This window comes from Colossoma macropomum, unplaced genomic scaffold (assembly GCF_904425465.1).
Source record: "Colossoma macropomum unplaced genomic scaffold, Colossoma_macropomum, whole genome shotgun sequence".
Lineage (NCBI taxonomy): Eukaryota > Metazoa > Chordata > Actinopteri > Characiformes > Serrasalmidae > Colossoma > Colossoma macropomum.
In genome coordinates this window covers 40,627,540-40,649,961 of record NW_023494793.1, presented here as the reverse complement: position 1 = coordinate 40,649,961, position 22,422 = coordinate 40,627,540, and the positions used below count along the sequence as shown (strand labels likewise).

General features: G+C 40.4%; 1 protein-coding gene across 3 annotated transcripts; it reads left to right on the top strand.

Moving 5' to 3' along the window:
* The first annotated feature begins 347 nt into the window (after positions 1–347).
* Positions 348–21,473, top strand: slc35a3a (solute carrier family 35 member A3a). Of its 3 annotated transcripts, none has more exons than XM_036579545.1 (8): positions 348–771; positions 10,401–10,603; positions 10,888–11,042; positions 11,535–11,657; positions 12,031–12,205; positions 16,452–16,570; positions 17,430–17,563; positions 20,642–21,473. In XM_036579545.1, exons 2-8 carry the CDS (start codon positions 10,414–10,416, stop codon positions 20,730–20,732), a joined length of 987 nt encoding a protein of 328 aa, XP_036435438.1. In that variant the 5' UTR covers positions 348–771; positions 10,401–10,413; the 3' UTR covers positions 20,733–21,473. The 3 variants fall into 3 exon arrangements, with proteins under 3 accessions (XP_036435438.1, XP_036435440.1, XP_036435439.1); XM_036579547.1 differs by lacking the exon at positions 348–771 and adding an exon at positions 1,985–2,149; XM_036579546.1 differs by lacking the exon at positions 348–771 and adding an exon at positions 2,156–2,356.
* Positions 21,474–22,422: the final 949 nt, after the last annotated feature.

Sequence of the window (22,422 nt, the reverse complement as noted above, 5' to 3'; positions counted from 1 at the left end):
TTTTTTCCTTCTCCTGTAAAGTTACCATTTTGGAGACATGAGGTTCCGACAGCAGCGTTATACTAGTGTTATATTGTGTTTTTACTGGCAAAAAACAATTTTCATGGCTGCCTAAAACTTTTGCATAGGTCTGTATGAGTGGGGCCCTGCGATGGACTGGTGACCTGTCCAGGGTGTGTCCTGCCTTCCACCCAATGACTGCTGGGATAGGCTCCAGCTCCCCCTGCGACCAAGAAGGATAAGCGGCTTAGAAGATGTCACTGTAGAAGGGTTAAACACTGACGTGTAGTTCACTGTACTATAAAAACACGTCGTACTCACGCCAGGCCGGCAGTTGGCGCCAGTGAGCCAGCCTGAATGAGGAAACAGTAAAGCTAGGAAGTCACACAAGACGGTAAAGCTCCAGGCTGAGAATTGCGGGTTTTTAGATGGTGAGCAGAGCAAAATGACCAGAAAGACCGGCCAGTTTCATGCAGCACGTTATCAGCGTGAAGGCGAGAGCAATGAGGAAGAGAAAGGAGGCGTGTATTGTGATATTTAAAGCCTCTCCAGTCGCTCAGCTCTGCAGCCGGAGCAGGAGATCCACTCTCAGCCCTGCAGCCTCGGAGAAGCTCCACAGGCTACACTGCGCTGAGCTCCTGCAGCCGTGAACTTTACTGTATTCTCCGGTTTAATTTATTTTTATTCGTCTTTTTGGCGCCTTTGTCGTCTGCGTCTCTTTTATCCTCATCTTTCTTCCGGATTCCCCAAAATCTCTGCGCTCCTTTGAGGGTGAGTCGAAGACTGAGTCCCAAATCTCTCCTTACTGGTCATATAGTGCACTGTTGTTTGTGTATAAACCATGGGCTGTGTCCCAAATCCCAACTGCCTGCTTTTTTGGGTACTGACTGAGGTCTAGATGCCATAGACTTGCTGCCTACTGCACTAACTTGGATATAGGAGTCAGTCCCTACTGCCCCCTATGTAATGTACTGTATATTGTGTCTGAGCCATATGGTGAATCCTGAATGGTTGCCTGTTGGACATGTGCTGCACCCTATTGGGAATGCAGTGTACTATTTGGGTCTATAGGTCGTAGATTAGACCTCAGATATCTTCTCTTTGGGAATATAGTGTGTTTTTTTGGGTCTATAGGTCATAGAATGAACCTCAAATATCTCCCTGTTGGGAATGTAGTGCGCTATTTCGGTCTATAGGTTGTAGATTAAACCTCAAATATCTCCTCTTTGGGAATGTAGTGCGTTTTTTGGGTCTATAAGTCATAGAATGAACCTCAAATATCTCCCTGTTGGGAATGTGGTGCGCTGTTTGGATCTACAGGTTGTCGATTGAACCTCAAATATCTCCCTGTTGGACATGTACTGCACCCCATTGGGAATGTAGTGTACTATTTGGGTCTATAGGTTGTAGATTAAACCTCAAATATCTCCTCTTTGGGAATGTAGTGCATTTTTGGGTCTATAGGTCATAGAATGAACCTCAAATATCTCCCTGTTGGGAATGTAGTGCGCTATTTCGGTCTATAGGTCATCGATTGAAACTCAAATGTCTCCCCATTGGGAATGTAGTGCACTATGTGGGTCTATAGGTCGCAGATTGATCCTCATAGTGGACATTTAGTGCACCAAACAGGACATGAAAGTCATTATTCCAAGCTGTATTAGAGAACCATTTCAGAGGTGGTCTCTTTATTAAACCATCTCTGAGCTTATAAACACAAGTGACATTTAACCTGCTGTACACACTCGCCAGGTCTGTAAAATATGGTTATTAATTAATCCAGCCCGGTTGCTGTCGTTGTTGTGTATTTCACAATTGAAGCTGTTCTCAGTGATGATTGTTTTGGTTCCAGCTATTGCTTTGACTTTATCTTGATTAGACTGAGAAATGTTTCATTTACATTCATGCATGTTGGTGTCAATGCTAGATGATGGAAAAAAATATTTGGCGATTTGGCCAGTTGACAGTGGGTGTGGATGGCCTTTGACACAATTCCGGCGTGGCCTCCCGGCATTCAAACAAAGGGTTTTGCTCTGCGTAACAGGTCTGTGACTTGGCTTACAGGATCTACCGCAGCAGGTGTTGTGTAATAAGTGCTCAAAGTTCTCTTTGTGGGCTACTGGAACGTTGGGAGTGTCGTCATATTCCTGTCAGTGGGAGGTTTACATCCTGGTCCTTCTTCTCTGTCCTCATTTGCTTCTCCGTGTTGCTGCTAGTAAAGCTCTAGTTCAACTGCCTGTCTCACTAGCAGCTGATGGTTGAGCTGTTTACAAGGTTTTGCTGTTTTAAACTGGTTACGTTACTTTGCTGAGCAGTGTGTTCTGCCTGGTTTTAATGTGCTCTGATTTCCATTTAGGTGAGTGAGCTCTTCATTTCTTGGTTGGTGGGTCCAATAACAATCCAGCGGTATTATTTAGTGGGCTTTTTACACATTTTCCCTGGCAGTGTTAGACACAGTTGTAGGCTAAAGTTCAGATGCCAAGTGTTATGTTGATTTCAAGTGAAATTGCTGTGCACAATTACTGCTTATTTGCTGGATTTAACATATTTAGAAGGAGAGATGTACAAAAGGCACGTTTTAATGTTATGCTTCTAATATATTGAATAAATACAGCAAACCATTAGAAATTGTGCTTTAGAAATTGCAGAAATAAAGCATATCCAAACTTTTGCCCATCACAGTATGTCAGGGGTCGGCTGCATGCAGCTCTTTTACTGCCCTGTTGTGGCTCCACAGCAGAATCAGATTTGTGGGTAAAAATAAAATAATCCTCCTTTACAGTAAAATAAAGCTCTGCTGATCGTTCAACACAGTTTAACAATAAATGGTCTTAAACACTGGAGTTAATGTAGAACTGCTAATTCACCCTTTTTAACCCTGAAGATCAGCACAGACTGCTGGTACCACAGCAATGCAGACATCTTGCACAAAGAGAGAGATTTAAGACGAACATCGATTATTTGGAGACGAATGGACTTATTTGCGTTTATAATCACTCCAGCTGCTTTTCTGATACGTTTAATCTGCAACGAGAAACTGACAAACGCTAAAAGTCGTGAGGCTGAAGTCAGTTTCTCGTTCGCTAATATCTTGTTCGAATTCTCCCGTTCCACCTTAAATGACGCAGCAGCTGCATTCATTTAAGTTGGAACGGGAGAATTAGAACAAGAAGCTGGCGAATGAGAAGCGACTTCAGCCTCGGGGAAAAAGCGTAGAGAGACATTTTACAAGAAATCATAAAGCTGAGCAAAGAAATTCTGCGTTTTTATTGATATTACCTATAATCCTATATATATCCTATACCAGGACATTAGCACATATTAAGACATCTTCAGCCAAGATGGTAAAACCTTTAATGAAATGGACATAAAATGTTGAGGCTCCTGAGGTGGTTTGGTTTTTGTTGAAAGGACAAAACGACTCTTCCTAACATTCGGGTTGCCGACCCCTGCTGTGTGTATATATACTTTTTTGCGCTGTGTGGTTAATGGTACTATATAAATTTTAAAAGGTATTTCAGTAAAAAAATGAAGACTTTGAAGGCTTTTACCAGACAGAGCATACAAAGAAAATGTGTTTCGACCAGCTGGTCTTCCAGGTTGATGGAAAAGCGCTTCACTCTATTTTCCTGTGTGGCTTTTGCGATGTCTACGCAGTGAATTCAGACCCAGTGTTTGTGTTATGTCTCTGTGAATGAGCAATACGTTCGAATTTGAAAGAAAACAGTCAGTATAAAGTTCAAGTTGACGTTCAGCTTTCATCTTATTATAATTGTCAGCCTCAGTATTGAGTGCACTGTGTCGGCTACTTGTTATATATTCCTGGAGGATGCTTTTAAAGCAAGTGACACTAAAAGCCTCTCCAGCCTCTTTAAGCAATTACACCTCCTAGTTCAACATCAGTTGTGAAATTGAGTTCAAATGAGTACATTTGGGCCTGTGAACGCCTTTAAGTGTGGAGACTGTTCGCAAAGCTGGAGCGAAGGCAGTGTTTTCATAGACACTCTTCTTGTAGTAGAATAACAGCTGGCAAAAAATCCTCTCGCAAAGGTACTACAGCTTTCATCAGGGCTGTATTACAGAAGGCTCCTATCTTTTTGTCTTGATTTAAGATCTGAGAGGTCAAGATAAGATTTTTCACAAATTTGTATTACAGAAGCGAAGCTTATCGTGATTTAGGAATCTTATCTCACAGCATCTTTTCTTATCTCAAGTTAGGAAATCTTAACTTTCTGTTACCTAGCAACCGACCATATGTGCACAGTTGAAATGTAAACATGTAATCAAGTTAGTTAGCCAGACAGCTAACGTTAGTTAAAAAGGTCAAATAAGACTAAAGTTAAGAATATTGTCTCAGAACTTTGTGCTGTTTATCAGAGCGTCGCCGCTCTCAGTTTCAGTTTCATTTCCCAAACGCTTTAGCAGAGCGCGCTAACGTTACTCCTCCTAATAGGAAGCTCTGCCTCCTCATTATTCACCACCATCACTGTAATATTTTATCTGACAAGTTTTCATCAACATGAACACTTGAAGGTAATAAGATTGACGGTGGAGATGTCTGCAGCGTCTGAGTGCTTAAAAAAAACGCTGTCAAAGCACCGTTTTCAGTGTAGATGAATGTAGCGTCATTATGCTGGTTATAGTGAACTGTGCTGCCCATCACTGCATAAAACATTCAAAACAGACAGTTAAAACAGAAGTTAAGATGCTCTGGGGTTTATCTTAACTTGGCAACTTAAGATGTTTCTGTAATACTGTTTTCTTATCTGGAAATAAGATACGATTATAGAGAAGTTGCCATGACAACAAAGCAGGTAAGATATGATCTCAGACTTCAGAAATTTCTGTAATACAGAACGTGGTGTCTTTTTGCCTTAAGATCTGACGGGTCAAGATAAGATTCTTCAGAAAGAAAGCGCGCTAACGTTATTCCTCCAGACACACAGACACACATTCAGCTCTGTCTCCTCATTATTCACCAAAATCACTGTAATATTATATATTACACATATTTAAGTCTGAGATCATATTATACTATAATATGTGTAGTACAAACACATGTAGGTAATAAGAGGGGGCGGTGGAGATCGTGTCTGCAGCGTCTGGGGCTTTAAAACGTTGTTAGAAAAAAAGCCTCACAAGTCAAAGCACCATATAAAACAATACAACCAGATGATTAAAACAGAAGTAAAGACGCTCCGGGGTTTATCTTAAAGTTAAGACAGTATTTAGGAGGTTTAGTCTAGTTAGGATGTTTTCTTATCTAGAGTTAATGATAAGAATATAAACTTAAGTTGTTCTGTAATGGCTTCTGTCCTAAATTCAGTCCTAACTAAAGTTGTCATGGTGACTAAGCAGATGAGAGGATTTCAGACTTAAGAAGTTTCTGCAATACGGCTCCTGATATTTTTATTGCTGACACTTGATTATCGAGCACGTCTCACTGCACAGTATGGACTGAATAGCTTGTTGTGATTATGCCACAGTTACATTGCAGTGAACATGTGCTTTGCAGTTAAAACCACACTGGTGAACCCTTGACTGGGTAAAGGGCCCGTTTCCAACATACTTCTTGCACTTTACAATATGTGACACAATTATATCGCTATGGTGATTTATATTATTACTGCGATAAACAATGTGCTTTTCTGAGTAGGGCTGGAACAAACAACTAATTTGATGGTCGAATAATCCATTGATTATTGAAACGAATAATTGATTATTCGGATTATGAATCACTAAATTACCGAGTTATGTAGCTATCAGCTTTTAAATTTAGCTTGAGGTTGTTTTATGCAAAATTTAAAATCAAGGACGTGCAGAGTAACAGTAATAAAATATAACAGAGCTAATTAGTTTTTTTTTAGTTTTTAATCGAGTAAATAAAAAAATAAATAAATTTAAACAGTGCAGTCTGTGCTTTGGGGTTCTGCTGACTGTCTACACTCTTGCAACAAAATTCTACAATCACAGGTCTTTACTGAAACGGAGGAAAGTCAGCATCTCTGTGTGCTCTTGTGAGCATCTCACTCCCCTCCGAGAGCAGATACTCCCCACTGCAGAGAAGATGAGCTCTGATGGAGCGGATGGGAAAGTGGCAAACTTGTTCTCCAAACAGTTAAAGTTGAATGATTTTGGGTAAACATTTCATTTCACGGTAACCCTTCGTCCAGCTGCCCTGTCCTTTTTCCCTGTCTGAGAACTACCTCCTGAAACTGTTAGTGGAGGCAAACCCTCACATAAAACAGAAAACTGTTTTCAACAATGAGTGTAGAAACAAGGAGGTGGTCATAATGTTATGCCTGATCGGTGTATAAATGCACACTGTTGTACTGTAGATGCAAAAAAATAAAAACTAGATCCAGCAGCATTTCAAAGGATCTTAATTTGCAAATAAATGCAAATTAATGTTTGTGGCTACGTTCACATTACAAGCCTCATTGCTCAAATCCGATCTCTGACAGGATGGTTCACCTTTGTTTGGGTAAGTGATTCAAATCTGTCATTATTGTGAACGATGACCCTCTTGAGCTCATCCTACTCAGTAACGTCACGTGAATGAATCACGTTCATCATCAGCACAAACTAACGAGCAGAACGAGCTTCGCTGAGAAGATAATTAACTCTGATCAGCTCTCAGCTTCATTATTAGAGCGAGACGAAGGAGAAAAAGGTGAGATGAGCTGCTTTTCCATCGTTTACAGGCTTTAACGTCTGTTCGATGCTGCTGCCATGGTAACGCTGAATGATGGTGCACGCGCAGTGGAGAAAAAGCACATGAATTCCAATCTGAGCGTCACATTAAGGTCTCATGGCCACGAATCGGATACGCATCCGATCTAGGACCACATATGAAAGTGGATCAGGTCGGATTTAAAAAGATCAGATTTGTGTCCACACAGCTCTAAAAACACCAGATCTGAGTCACATTAGGGCAAAAAATCAGATTTTGTGCCACTTCAACCTGGTGAACGTAGCCTAAGTTCGCCAAATTTGAACGCACCTGTGGCCTCGGCATTAAGACAGCGCATTTGGAAAGTGAACAGACTCGTTACAATAATAGTTACTTGAGGCTGCCATCATGCTTTTGTCAACTCTCCAATAGTGAACTAATTGACTATTAAATTAGTTGCCAACTAATTTGGTCATCAGTTTTATTCGACTAAGGCAAATAATTGTTGCACCCCCATTTCTAAGCTTTTCTGGGTATCGGTCATACTTGAACACTGACCAACTGCAGGTTTCATTACAAAAAAAGCTCTCTTTTTTAACTCTCGGCCCATTTTTGCCTGAAACAGCATCCCCAAAGTAAATGGAGTGCTGTTCTCATGTACTTTGGACTACAGTCATGAACTTTATTTAAGAGTTAACACTCTGAAGATTCTCTGATTCATTTCACTTTATTATCTCAGCTGAAAGGCGTTGACCCCAGTTTGTTCCACAAAGGTGCTGACAGACTCATTGAGTGATCTGACTAGAATGTTCTCATTATCAACACTGTGAAATCGGAGGAAATTATTTTTGGCTTTTTACACTGACTCCCCTTATTAATTCACTGTGAGAAACACACAGATGCATATACGTTGAGTGTACTTGTGGTTAAATAAAGCAGTGCATTTATTTGCAAATTAATATCCTTTGAAATACTGCTGGATTTTGTTTTTATTTTTTTTTTTGCATTTACAGCAGTACAACAGTGTACGTTTATATATGTTTTGGCAAATCTGTCCAGATTACTAGTTTTCCTGGCTGCCCAGAATATCAGCCACAGCTGTATATCCGAATGTATCCAAAAACCCCTTCTAATTAGAACTGAATTCAGTTACTCTAAGGTGCTGACACAGGTGCTCAACTGCACACTCAGAGTTTGTGTAATCTCCATAGAAAAGCATTACTAATAGAGTGGGATACTCTGGACCACCCACATATGAGCGTAAAGTCACCATGTCCAACCCCAAGCCTTGGCTAGAGGGATATAAAGCCCCCTAGCTTTGGGCTGTGGAGCAGTGGTCCTGCATTCTCTGGAGTGATGGAGCTCCGTCCAGTATCTTTGTACCTGACCACAGTAATGCTCTTGTGGCTGAATGCAGTCAAATCCTCACAGCAGTGTTCGAACATCTAGTGTAAAGCCTTCCCAGATGTAGTATACAACTTAGTTTTATTTGTCTAATGAAGATAACCACATTTTGGTCTTAAGGCTTGAATGGTACTTTTATTGTCAGACTTTCAATTTATGAGCTCTGTGTTTTTAGGTTTCTCTACTTAAAACTGGAATAACGATGTTGAATAATGTACGATATTGCAGCTCTAGTGATTTGAAAGCACTCATTCAGACTGATTTTGATATAAAAATGATGCAGCGGTCGACAACATGCAGCTCTTTTACTGCCCTGTTGTGGCTCCACAGCAGAATCAGATTTGTAGGTAAAAATAAAATAATCCTCCTTTACAGTAAAATAAAGCTCTGCTGATCGTTCAACACAGTTTAACAATAAATGGTCTTAAACTCTGGAGTTAATGTAGAACTGCTAATTCACCCTTTAACCCTGAAGATCAGCGCAGACTGCTGGTCACCATAGCGACGCAGACAACAATTTCGCCTAGCTAGTAGCTAACGAAACGGCAAAGAGAGAGATTTAAGACGAACATCGATAATTTGGAGACGAATGGACTTATTTGTGTTTATAATCACTCCAGCTGGTTTCCTGATATGTTTAATCTGCAATGAGAAACTGACAAACAATAAAAAGTCGTGAGGCTGAAGTCGCTTCTCATTTACCAGTTTCTTTCTCTAATTTTCCCGTTCCACCTTAAATGGTGGAGCAGTTACAGTGTGCCATCTCAGGCGCCTATTAAGGTGGAATGGGAACATTCAAATAAGAAGCTGGCGAATCAGAAGCGACTTCAGCCTTGTAAAAAATCAAACATTAAGAGACATTTTACAAGAAACTGTTCTACTTTTGGAAATGTTTCCTGCTGGAGATGCGAGAAAAGCAGCTGTAGCTGAGCTAAAGCTTAAAGCAGAGCAAAGTAAGTCTGTGTTTTTGTTCATATTGTATTATTTAGCCTATACTAGCACATTAGCACATACTGACACATGTTTTTAGCCAAGATGGTAAAATGGACATACATTATTGTGGCTCCCAAGGTGGTTTTATGTTTGTTGAAAGGACAGAATGGCTCTACTTAACGTTTGGGTTCATAAAAACTCAATTTGAAACATATCTTTGTATATTGTTTAATCTTTTTGGCCCTCGGCCCACCACAAACATTGCACTTTGACCCCACAAGAGCTTTTTCACTGGGTTTTTCTCCAGATCAAACTCAAAGAGACTGTAACACAGTTTGCATGACAAACCACATCGGCCTTGTAATTGATGATGCTGATGATGCTGCTTATATACGTGTGACTGCCTGGTTCACATCCAAAGAGGAGAATTGTGGCCATAAACAGCAGCTATTTAGTGGAGAATGAGAAGTGAACTATGTATGTGTATATTTTGTGCCCACAAGAGCAAGATGAACCTACTTAACACAGATTTAGGTTCTTTGGAGCTTTAAAGGCATTGCCAGATTCATAGATTACCAATGGTGAAACCATTTGTGTTCATCCACAAGATGGCGTCATTTATTATTATTTTTGTTGACACTAAAGGTGGTCAGTGGATTCAGTGTTCAGAAATAGGTGGGTAGCATAGTGGATAACACACATGTTCCACACATGGGAGCGAGGTGTGATTCCCATCCAGACAGACACTGGAATCGCCACTATAATATACAGTCTTATGTAAATGTTTGGGCATCATTTATCAAATGACACATGTTGTAGATTTTATAAGTGAAAAGAAGTTATCACATCCTATTCAGAGAATACACTTCTGCCCATGCACACCACCACCACGTCAGTGTCACTGCAGTGCTGAGAATGATCCACCACCCAAACAGTACCTGCTCTGTGAGGGTCCATGGGGGTCCTGACCACTGAAGAACAGGGTAAAAGAGGGCTAACAAAGTATGCAGAGAAACAGATGGACCACAGTCTGTAACTGTAGAACTACAAAGTGCACCTATATAGTAAGTGGAGCTGATAAAATGGACAATGAGCGTAGAAACAAGGAGGTCATAATGTTATGCCTGATCGGTGTATATTGAATGTTGATTTGTCTGAAGTGAGATGAACGAAGTGTAAACCTTGGTAGATAAAATAACGTTTAGGGACGATGCTTCGTTGCACCATAAAATAAGAAATGACTTGTTATAAGGACACTTTGAATGTTGGTGGCATCATTGCTAAGGGAGAGGAGCCACTGAAGGCATGATTAATCTAATCAATCAAATGCAGCCCTGATTATCTCTACTACCACCTCTCACATCCCCTTATTCTTCCTGTATCCATACAGCCTCGCTCCAGACATGACGTCAGCCAGGCTGAAGTACCTGTCTCTGGGTGTGCTGGTGTTCCAGACCACCTCTCTGGTGCTGACCATGCGCTACTCGCGCACCCTGCAGTCCGACGGGCCGCGCTACCTGGCCTCCTCCGCCGTGGTGGTGGCTGAGCTGCTGAAAATCCTCACTTGCGTTGGCCTCGTCTGCAAAGAGCACAGTGAGTTCACCCAGCGTGGGAATGACTATCACAGACGCTTTCCCTTTCACAAATATTTACACCATGCATCGTTTGAGATGCCTTCTTGTACACAGTGATGCACTGTTGTCCTTGCTAAAGATCTTGGGGAATGTTGTTGAAGCAAGTGGTCTTGTTTGTCACTGTGTTGTCTCTCCATGTTGTCTTCTAGAGCCTTGAATCAGTGGTGTATAAGTTTGTAATCTGTGTTTTTACACTCTATATCTAACTGGTTGTGCTGTCCTGTTCCTGTCCTTCCTGATCAGGTTACAGCGTCCGTGCCCTTAGCAGCATCCTCAGGCAGGAGATCCTTCACAAGCCCATAGAGACGCTGAAACTGGCCATTCCCTCAGGAATCTACACCCTGCAGAATAACCTGCTGTATGTAGCACTGTCGAACCTGGACGCTGCTACGTACCAGGTAAGAAAAGGAAAGCGGTTTTCCTTCCAGCTATACTACTTGTCCAAAAGTGTTCAGACGCCCCTCCTATTTAGTGAAATTTAGGGTTCACTAATTGCTGACAGGTGCCTGCACAGGCATGAAATTGAAGCCCAAGCTCTGCCACCTTTGTGACCCAAACCCAGCCTGAACCTGCTTGGATATGCGAAAGTTGCCTCCTTATTTGGGTCTCATTCAGAATTTCTGTTCCATCTTAAATGGCACAGCAGTTTAAGGTGGACCAGAAAGTACATTCATCCATCCATCCATCTGTCTGTCTGTCTGTCTGTCTGTCTGTCTGTAGAAACATCCACCTGCCCATCTAACATGTTTCTTTCAATCCAGTAGATATCAAATCAAATAGAACGATGTTTGTAATAAGATAATCGAAAAACAGATGGACTGTCATTCAGAAGAACTGCTCCGTACTTCTTTCCTTTGATTCACTTTCACTTGCTCATCCCTCTCTTTTAGGTCACCTACCAGCTGAAGATCTTGACCACAGCACTTTTCTCTGTGTCCATGCTGGGTCGCAGGCTGGGTCTGTACCAGTGGCTCTCATTGCTCATCCTGATGGCTGGCGTGGCGCTTGTTCAGGTTTGTGTTGTATGCATTTCTATGTCTGTGTATTCAGGCCTTTATATTTGGTTGTTTCTTTAAAAGACCCATATTGTGGAAAATCTAATTTCCCTCACTTAATTTAGAATAATAGTGATGAATAACGTAAACAGTGTTAATGTTTCAATGCGTCCAGTCCATAGATGGACATGTTTTGAATTCATTGTTTTTGTGATGCTGACTTTACATATATCTGCTCAGATTGATACAACGTTTTGCACAGATTAATAGCTTCACGTGTCATTTTCTCAGATATACCTTTTCACAGTGTGTTTATTATGTAGATTAAAAAAAAAAAGAATCCTGGTTGTGGTTTTAATACAGTAGTTTCTGTTTGCTTTGTGTTGTGCAGTGGCCCACAGACTCACCAGGCACCCCTGAGAAGGAGCAGCCTGCGGGCGGCTCACCGTTTGTGGGGCTAGTGGCCGTGCTGGTGGCCTGCTGCTCCAGCGGCTTCGCTGGTGTCTACTTTGAGAAGATTCTGAAGGAGACCAAGCAGAGTGTGTGGGTCAGGAACATACAGCTGGGTCAGTAGCCACACATGTGCTTGTGATGGAAGATGCTGAAGGTCTTAAATAATAGCATTTTTTGTGATTATGTAGCTGTTATAACGGCAGTGCACAGTATTTGTTGTTGTTTGATGAAGATCAGCTCAGTCAATCTCGAAAAAAGAGTACGTGTGCATGTGTGTATACAGCCGTTGTATGAACTATGGTAAATAGGCTAGGTTTTACGTAATGATGATTGTAAAATAGTGGTAGATTTGAAAATATTGGGTATAATATATATATAATATATATATATATATATATATATATATATATATATATATATATATATATATATATATATAGTACCTTGGTGCCATATCAGTAAGGAAGGTTCTAAGATGGAAATACTGGCTAGAGCAGCACAAACTACAACAGCACTGTCCAGATTAAAGACCATTAGGAGAGACAGGAATATCAGCCTCAAAAGTTAAACCTGCTGCATGCACTAGTTCTATCAATTTTCCTGTATGCTTGCGAATCATGGGCTCATACAGCAGACCTTCAGAGAAGAATCCACGCAATCGACATAAGATTTCAGAAGAATCCTTGGCATCTCTGATAAAGACCGCATACCAAACGAAGCAATCAGGGAGACCATCAGACAACATGTTGGGCAATACGAAGACCTGCTCACCACAATGAAGAAAAGGAAAATGAGGTCGTATGGCCATGTGACAAGATCTGCGGGGATCTTGAAGACCATCCTTCAGGGAAAAGGAGGCGAGGCAGACAAAGGAAAACATAGGCAGACAACATAACTGAATGGACAGGGAAGAGCATTGCAGCAACGCAGGTCTAATCGCTCGACCAGCAACAGTGGAGTGAGTTGGTGACGCGTTCATCAGTACAGTGCCCCCACGACCAATCCAGGTTATGGGACCAACAAAATCTCATGTCTCCAAAATGGTAACTTTACAGGAGAAGGAAAAAAACTTCTTTGCTTTTTAATGTACGTTAATGGACCCAGAATTTTTTCCCAAGTAATTCTGTGTTGTTTCTTTTGGTCCATTCGTCAAGAAATTTTTTTATAAATATTTATACACACACACACACACACACACACACACACACACACACACACACACACACACACACACACATATATAAAAAAAGCATATATTCTTTCCACTTTGTGCTTCTCTAAATTAACACAGCTCACTGTCACAGTTATTCCTGTTAGGTCTATTTTTATCTTGTATGGTGTGATCTGATTGTTAACGGCTCCTCCAGTGTTTCTTGCAGTTAATCTTAGCGTGTGATGCGCGTAATCTGCTTCGGTGCAAGACACTAAAGTCAGTTGACTTCTTTCAGTCTTCTTCATGTGCGCTTAATGCCCTCTCGTGCTCAGATGATGTCCATCATTCAAAGGCTCTGTTGTCCACGTTTGAACGACAAGTGTGTACGCGTTGCTTTTGGATCAGTGTATTCTGGTCCCGAAGTAGTCAAGCATGCATCATGAGCCTGTTTGCACTTTGCGTTAACGTGTGCTTCATTTCTGGGTCGTGTCTGGATGTGCTTTGGCTTGATTCCATTTACACTTTTCACGGTGCGTCTCCAGGGCGACCAGACGAGATCGGATTTCACTTTCCCACATAATGCACCACACGCGTTGTTTCTCTCTTACTTCCTTGTATGCTGCCCACGTTTTATTGCAACTCAACAAGCATGACTTGAATGCTTTCTTAGCTCAGAGCGCAAGAAGGCACTTAGCTTTAACTCCAGCCTTGGTTATCCTTCATCCTGCGTTTCCTTCGTTTAACTTCTCAAATTCTTGTCAACGCGTGGCTGATGCATTTCTGCTTGTGCAGTTGAATGCAGATGTGCAGTACCGGTGCAGTTTTTGGCACCTTAAGAAGCTTAACCGGGCAGTAAGAAATGATTTGCTCATAAAAACACTATCAGAATAAATACAAGTAATAATAATATAGTATTAGTTACAGTTATAATCCAGTACCTAGTTTGGCTAATCAGTACTTATGTTAAATCAGGTGTGCTGGTGATGGAACTTATCAAATCAGTGTGACAGCTGAGGCGTTGAGGAGAGGTCCTGAACTTTGTTTGTCTGTTTTGTAATATTTCTGAAAGGCCTACACAGTACTGTAGAAAACGCTTTCCTTTCACTCTTGTGTCGACTATGGTCAAGATCTGTCTGACCACCTCCAGATGAAGTTTGAGTGATCGGATCATAATCCGAACACCTCTGACTTTTTAATGTGGTCAAGTGAAATATGACTGTAACCTGATTAACCTGAACCTGAAAACGCATGCTGATGCACGGTGTAGGCCTCACGTTCATGTTGGGCATCGGATAAATAACTTTAGTGTTATACAGTTGTATGCTGAAGTTTGAACACCTCTGGTCAAATTTACACTTTTTGAGAGAGAATAAGTTTTGCTCTATTTCTATTTATTTGCTGAATTTAACATATTGGAAATAAACACAAAATATAAAATTATTTTTTTTAATATGCTAAATTCAGCAGTAAATGTGCAGTGTATATAGGATTTGTTAACTTGTTTTTGTCAGTGAAACATAATTTGAACAGAGGATGTCCAAACTTTTGCATGTGACTGTTTACTCTAATGACCAAAAGTTGGAAAGCAATGCTAGCATTGTTAAAAAATAAATAAATAAATAAATAAACTAATAAACACATTTTGCTAATGAATATTTATTGGATTTGATAACACACAGACATGTTTAGACTGTCACACATTAAAACACAAATTTTTTTGTGTGTTATGATAGTATCTGCATCACACCTGTAGACCAGCAATCGAAGCGATGAAATTTAAGTGAAATATTAAAATCACTCTGGCCCTACGAGGCCTTGACAGAAGCAATAGCGTTTGACCAGTTCTGAATTGTGGCAGCCTCTCCGCCTTATTAAGTCTAGCTGTGGCTCGGTCCATAATAATACACACACACACGCACACGCACACACACACACACACACTTATTGTTTCAGCAACCACGTTTTCTCCTCAGCTGAACTGTCATTACTCTAATGCAGACATGCCAAACTGGGGACCTTCCAGGCCAAAGTGCTGTGGAGTTTAGCGTTTACCCTCATCTGACGCTCTGAATTCAGTTCATGAAGGTCTTGCTAATGAGCTGATGAGCTGAATCAGGTGTGTTTAATGAGGCAGTGTGATGAAGTCTGCAGTGTTTTGGCCCGCGAGGACTGAAGTCTGACACATGTTCAAATCTCACAGCCACGCCTCGACACGAATGAGTTAATTGTCATCCAAAAATGCTTGAAGATGCGTCTGTACGGGTGTGTTTGTTGTCTCCTAAGCACGCCCTCATGGTTTGTGATTTGAGTGAATTGTGCCTCTAACCTGAGCAGTGATTTCAGTACAGATAAGAGAGAGAAGGAGATGAAGGAGGTTCTCAGTAGAAACACTCAATGTGGTTGCATTTCATGGTGAATTTGTGTAAGAATTTCATTTCTCATGTTAAATGGTCACAGATGTCCTTCTCTTCTTCGTCTGGTTGCAGTGCACGTAAATGTGAGCAGAATGTTTTAACACTTTGTGGTTAAATCATCAAAATGGTCGTTGATGTCATATCAATAATATAATAATAATAATAATAATAATATTTGGAATAGTAGCTAATTCAGTTTGAATACTGCCAACATATAATTTGTAAATTAAATACATTTTAATCAGCTCATAAGTTCATTAATTGAGTGAGAAGTATGAACAGACAAATTCTTGAGGAGCAGAATTGTAATCGGCTGTAAGCAGCATGTTTTTTGGCCTTTTCCAGGCTTTTTGTGATTGATACCACATCCAATTCATGACTGACCTGACACTCAGTGTCTTTGTACCTTCCTCTGCTTCATTATGTAATGTATTTAACAAATAGCTTCAGTTAAATCTGGTCTGTTGAAGCCAGAAAAAGTTACAGTGATGTTTTAATGTTTTGGCAAAAGCACAAAAGATGTGTTTGGAGTTTGAAGTTTGCTTCTTTAGTTTTGCTTTGACTACGAGGCTGATGTAGCTTATTTAGCTGTCTATAAAAATGGATAAAATCAGTACTAGTAGCCATCTTGAAGCTTTTTTTCCCCAGTTTTGATTTGACATTTTCTGTTTTTTTTTTTTGGTTTTTTTTTGTGTTATTTTATAAACCAACTGTCGCTCTGACCTCTGCAGTGTGTAGGGTTCCTAGATACTGAGAGGCACTGAAGTCTCATGTCTCCTCTTTGTGCTACAGGTATGTTCGGTCTGGTTTTTGGCCTGTTTGGGATGCTGCTGTATGATGGAGAGAGAGTACGAGAGCACGGAATGTTCCAGGGCTACAACTCCATCACCTGGGCTGTGGTTTCCTTACAGGTGAGGCTGGATATACCCAGCAGGACTGGGCAATTTAAAAAAACTAAAATTATTACTTTTTTTTATTATTTATTTTTTTATTCCAATTTTGGGCTGTTGAGACCCCTCATTTAATTGGCTGGTATGACATTGTTCATGAAATTTATATTATGGAAAAACTGACTTATTCCTTAAGAATTCAGACAAATTCTGTCAGATTTGGTCTAAGTGGCTCGTGTATATAAGACCTCGGCAACCAGAACTTGTGTAGGTTTTGTATGACCTACCTTTTTGTTTCCTCTCCTCTCTATCAAAGAATACACTCCCCCTTTTGTAATGTAAATAGTTTTGAAGGAGCTAATTTTAAGGGAAAGTTTAGTGCTTTTAATTGGTAATGCCCCGCCCCCCCTTTTCTCCCTTTATAATATATTGTTATTGATATTGACAGTATTATTAAAATGTTTATTATTGTTATTAGATCAGTGTCATTATGGTCATAATTGTGGTGCTAATTGAAGTACTGTTACAATTGTTTGATATAATGTGAATTTTGTATTTTCTTTTTTTGCTCTTTTGCTTGACTTTCCCCAATAAAAAGAAAATTACAAAAAAAATCCAATTTTGAAAAATTAGCAGAATTCCCTTTTAATATTGCAATAAATGTGTCATAATTATTGATGTGAAATAATTTGGAAAAATATATAATTGTAAGAATTATGGCCAAATGATCCAGCCCTCACGCTCACACACACACAGTGAACTGGCTCCTCTTGCTTGTCAGCTCTTCTGACCAATATGTAGCAAGCTAACCGTGATGTTAACGTGTTTGAAGAGTGTTGGTTGTTGTTTTGAGGACTTAAATGTGTGTGTTTCTCTGCAGGCTCTGGGAGGCCTGGTCATAGCTGCTGTTATAAAGTATGCAGACAATATTCTTAAAGGCTTCGCCACCTCACTTTCCATCATCCTGTCCACACTCATTTCCTACTTCTGGCTGCAGGACTTTGAGCCTACAAGGTACGAACATACATAAACCCCAGTATAATAAAAGTGTTCAGGTTTACCTAATCAGTATGTCCAGGTTAAGTTAGAGATGGAACATCAAAAGCATGGTTGGGCACCCATGGTGCAAAGCAGCGGTCAACAGCCCTGTTCTTGGAAATCTATATTTTTGTAGAGTTTAGTCTCAACCACTTTTCCTCGCCTGCCCCAGCGTCTAATTCATGTCTCCAGGGGCCGGAATTACAGAGGTTTCTTAAGAAAAAACCTGCAAACGTTCCTAAGACAGACACCAAGAAGTTAATAAGAATGTTCTTAAATTCATTTCTTGAAAAAAAATGTAAAGTTCTCAAATTCTTGTAAGAGAGACTTAATTATTTTCTTAAGATTTCTGAAGAAAATCTTCCTTGTTTTTAATGTTCGCATTTTACCACCTACCATAAACGATGCAAGATGCATGTAGAATTAGTATTAACTGTTTTTTTCTGTTATTTAGTTTAATCTGCTCAGAGGAGCAAAATGGCAGAAAAACATCAAACCAAGCATTCAGTTTTAGCAATAAGAGGTGATGGTTGAAGGAAAATAGGAGAAAAAATCCTCATTGAAAAATGACGGATGACGGACGAGGATGAGCCGGAGCAGCAGAGGAGCGTCCGTGATCAATTTAGATGCTGACCTTGTCAACTCTTACAGACTAAGACAAGACTGAGGCCATTGCAAGATTAAGAAAACATTTAAGAACAATGGGCCTCATTCATCAATCGTTTTTAAGAAGAAATTTCTTCTTAAAATCCACTTATGTAGTTTTCACAAAGATTGACATTCTCCAGTGTTTTCTTATCTGGGATTTGTTCTTAGGTAAGAACAGAATCTACACACACTCAAGAGCACAAAGGTGTGAACAGTTCTGTGGTTTAAGATCACCTCTTGAATCTGACGTAGACTTTTTCTTGGCACCTTTCTCAAGAACACATTTAAGAAAAAACTTGCTGGAGAATGAGGCCCAATATTTTCAAGAATACCACTTGTTCTTGGAATTGTTCTTAAGAAGATACGGCCGCAGAAGTGCTTGATTGGTGGGATGTTGGTATGTGGAAGGAAAGTAGATCTCCAGAGGATGGATTGTTGACCACTAGTTTAGAGGATGATATATGTATCTTACAGTACAATGGGTTGCTTCAACAGTTGTTAACACATCATTTTGATGTTCTACTGTAGATGTTCACATTAACTTTAATGGACATTCAGTGAAAAATCTCATGAATTCAACTCACCTTCGACCAAACCCTAAAGCTCACACTCACTCTAACCCTAACTGTAACGTTAAGCCAAAACCTTACTCTGACCTTGTTGACCACCAACCACGTTTCACCACATAGTGTAACAATTTGATCATTTGTAGAGAAAATATACAGAACTAGTTAATATAACAGACACTTCAGATGGAAAACACTCTTTACTCCTAGACCATTTAATGAGGTGAACCATTATAGATGCATTTTGTAGGCTTACAGTTACGGACTGTCGCTAATCTGTTGATACACAAACTGTCACAACCTTTACACCACAGGACCACTGATGGATTGTTCTCGGTGCTGCAGTGATACTGACATGGTGGTGGTGTTAGTATGTGTTGCTCCGGCACTAATGGATCAGTGCAGCTAGTGTCCACTTACTATCCACTCCATTTGACACACCTACCTTGTTGGTCCACCTAGTCCAGGGGTCGGCAACCCAAATGTTAAGATGAGCCATTTTGTCCTTGCAGCAAAAAAATCTGACCACCTTGGGAGCCACAACATTTTATGTCCATTTTACCATCTTGGCTGTAAACATGTCTCAGTATGTGCTGATGTACTAATATAGGCTAACAAATTCAATATAAACACAGACTTACTTTGCTCTGCTTTAAGCTTTAGCTCAGCTATAGCTGCTTTTCTCACATCTCTGGCAGGAAACTTTTACGCAAAAGTAGAACAGTTTCTTGTAAAATGTCTCTCAACTTTAGATTTTTTCCGTGCTAATTAGGCTGCCTGAGGTGCCAGAGTGTAACTGTTGCACCATTTAAGGTGGAACGGGAAAATTTGGACAAAAAGGTGGCAAATGAGAATCTCACTTCAGCCTCGTGACTTTTTAGTGTTTGACAGCTTCTCATTGTGGATCAAACGTATCAGGAAAGCAGCTGGAGTGATTTATAAACGCAAGTCAGTTCGTCTCCAAATTGTTGATGTTCATCTTAAATCTCTTTCTTTGCCGTTTCATTAGCTACTAGCTAGGCGAGATTGTCTACGTTGCTATGGTGACCAGCAGTCTGGGCGCCAACCTTCAGGGTTAAAGGGTGAATTAGCAGTTCTACATTAACTCCAGCGTTTAAGACCATTTATTGTTAAACTGTGTTGAACGATCAGCAGAGCTTTATTTTACTGTAAAGGAGGATTATTTTATTTTTACCCACAAATCTGATTCTGCTGTGGAGCCACAACAGGGCAGTAGAAGAGCCGCATGTTGATGAGCCCTGATTTAGTAGATATAAAGTCAGAGACGGTAGGTCGTCTGATGCTGTACAGTTTTTGATAGTCATTCTAGTTCTTTGATAGTCATTCTAGTCTTTCATCAGTGGTCAGATTTTGGTCACAGGAGGCCGCCGGCTGGATATAAACTGCTGTGACTGATACGCTTGTACCAGGGCAACACAGTGTGATCCCCCACCCAAATAATATAAGGTCCTATAGTGGACCAATGAAAGTGAAAGTAAGTGAACACATCCTCTACAGAGAACACAGACCTGCACATTTTAATGTACAATAACTGTTAGCTGAATTTAACATACAGGGGACAAAGATAACATAAAATGTGGTCTGTGCAAAAGTAATGGCACATTTTATGTGCACAAGATAAATATGCAGAAAAATGCTGTATTTAAGTTCTGTTGAGGATGTGTAGCTTATTTTCACTCAGAACATCAACAAAAAACTTGATTTGCATGCATTTTGTATTTATTATTTTGTATAGGCTCCCTGGTAGCTAATGCTACCTAGCTAGTGATTTTGTGCTGACAGAGTGTGACCTGACTTGTCCTGCGATTTCTCTCTGTAGCATCTTCTTCCTAGGAGCCATCTTGGTCATAGTTGCGACGTTTCTGTATGGCTACGAGAGCAAGCCAGCGTCCAACCCCAGCCGAGCATAACTAACAAAGCAGGAAACCCAGGAGCGGAGGGACCTGAACGTAAACGAGAGGAAGACGGAAAGGTCGAAGGAATGATGGAATGAGGAGGAAGAGCGCGAGAGAGATGGGAGAGAAGTGAAGGTGTATAAACAGGTCCCTGTGTTACCATGAAATGGCTCATTTAGCTTGAGAGAAAACAGACACTAGTAGGCCCTACTGTGGGCAAAGAGAGGGACTTTGGTCAGCCAAAGGAGCCAGAATTACAAGCGTATTTACGTCATATGAATTCAAAATACTTGATGGACACAAACAAGATGAGCTGCCAGGAGCAGCATACATTGTCTGAGGTCTAACACTCAGAGACAGTTGAGTTCATTTTCAACTCTGAGGCTTGTTTTGGGCTTCTGTCACTGATTAACTGCCTCGGTTCTGAATAGGTCACCTGTTCTCCAGCCATATCAGTCCTCAGTTGTGATCTCTCAAAAGTGTCAACGAGCTATTCACCCTCGAAGAAAGCCTGTGCACCCTGGACATTAAAGATACAATGAGTCGAATGTTCTACTAAAACTTGAAGAAATATTATAAGAGATTAATATTAAATCTTATTAGGATGTATGGGGTGTTTATGTAGACGGGAAGAAAGTGGCCATTTGCGTTTGCGTGGTGGCCTCATTGACATGCCACTTTCTGTTCTGTTCACGTGACAATCATGTGACCAGCTGTGTGACTAATGTCAGGCCAGTAAAATTCCTTTTAAAAATGGAAGTGGGATTTTTATTTTTGTTAGTAAGTGTGATTTTATTTTAGATCTGATTCATACTCTGGGAATTCATTTTTGTTTTAAAACACATTCTGAAGCCGTTTTAAAAATAAAAAAAAAATCAGTGGTACGTTCGAGAGTACGCCTCAAGGTCCTACCTTTGAAACGATGGCCCAATCCCATTTCTTATTTGTATCCCTACCCCTTGTTTTCGAGTGTCACCTTCTCCCTTGGTACTGAGTTTAAAGTGGTAGTGGTTGAAATCTTCCCTATAAAATGGGACCCTCAAATAAAAAGAACATTACTTCATTAACAGCTACCAGCGCTGCTCTGTAGGCGACCCTGCCAGTCTGCAGTGACAGCAGAGGAAGGTAAAGTTCAGCTCCTCACTGCTGGGCTTTAGTTACATTTAGGGCATCATATGCTTTAAAAGGGGGCAGGGGCAACTGCCTGTTAACGCCCACCCCTAATTCTTCAGTGATCCATCTCTGTTCCATCTTAAATGGTGCAGCATTTACATTCTGGCAATTCAGGTGTCAGTACTGGTCTACTTAAGGTGGAACAGGAAATTTAGCTAGCTAATTACTGAGACATTAGCTACTGTTAGTTTTTTTTCATGCTTGTTATGAAGAAAAGGACCATAATACACTGAAACGACATTAAACTAAGATAATACAGTGATTATCGTAATTTTTAACAGAGAAAATTCTCACATTTGTGGGTTTCTTTGGTCTCTTGTTCAGCCATCTTGCTGGTTTTTCTCTTTTTTCTCATAACTCTCTGTTTGGAGTCTCTGAAAAACCTCTGTTTGGAGGGCCATGTAGCCCTAACACTTCAACCCACCCCTCTATCTCAACTAAAATTCTAATTTTAAATTTCTGAGAACAGACAACGTTTCATGTGGAACCTCAGAACCCGCAGGCCCGAAACCTGTTCAAAGGTCATTTTTAA

Excerpts from the sequence above, each read along its gene's own strand:
- slc35a3a (XM_036579545.1), top strand. The coding sequence starts at position 10,414 with ATGACGTCAGCCAGGCTGAAGTACCTGTCTCTGGGTGTGCTGGTGTTC. Across the intron at positions 10,604-10,887 it reads CCTCGTCTGCAAAGAGCACA|GTTACAGCGTCCGTGCCCTT; the intron begins GTGAGTTCACCC and ends CTTCCTGATCAG. Across the intron at positions 11,658-12,030 it reads CTGGCGTGGCGCTTGTTCAG|TGGCCCACAGACTCACCAGG; the intron begins GTTTGTGTTGTA and ends TGTGTTGTGCAG.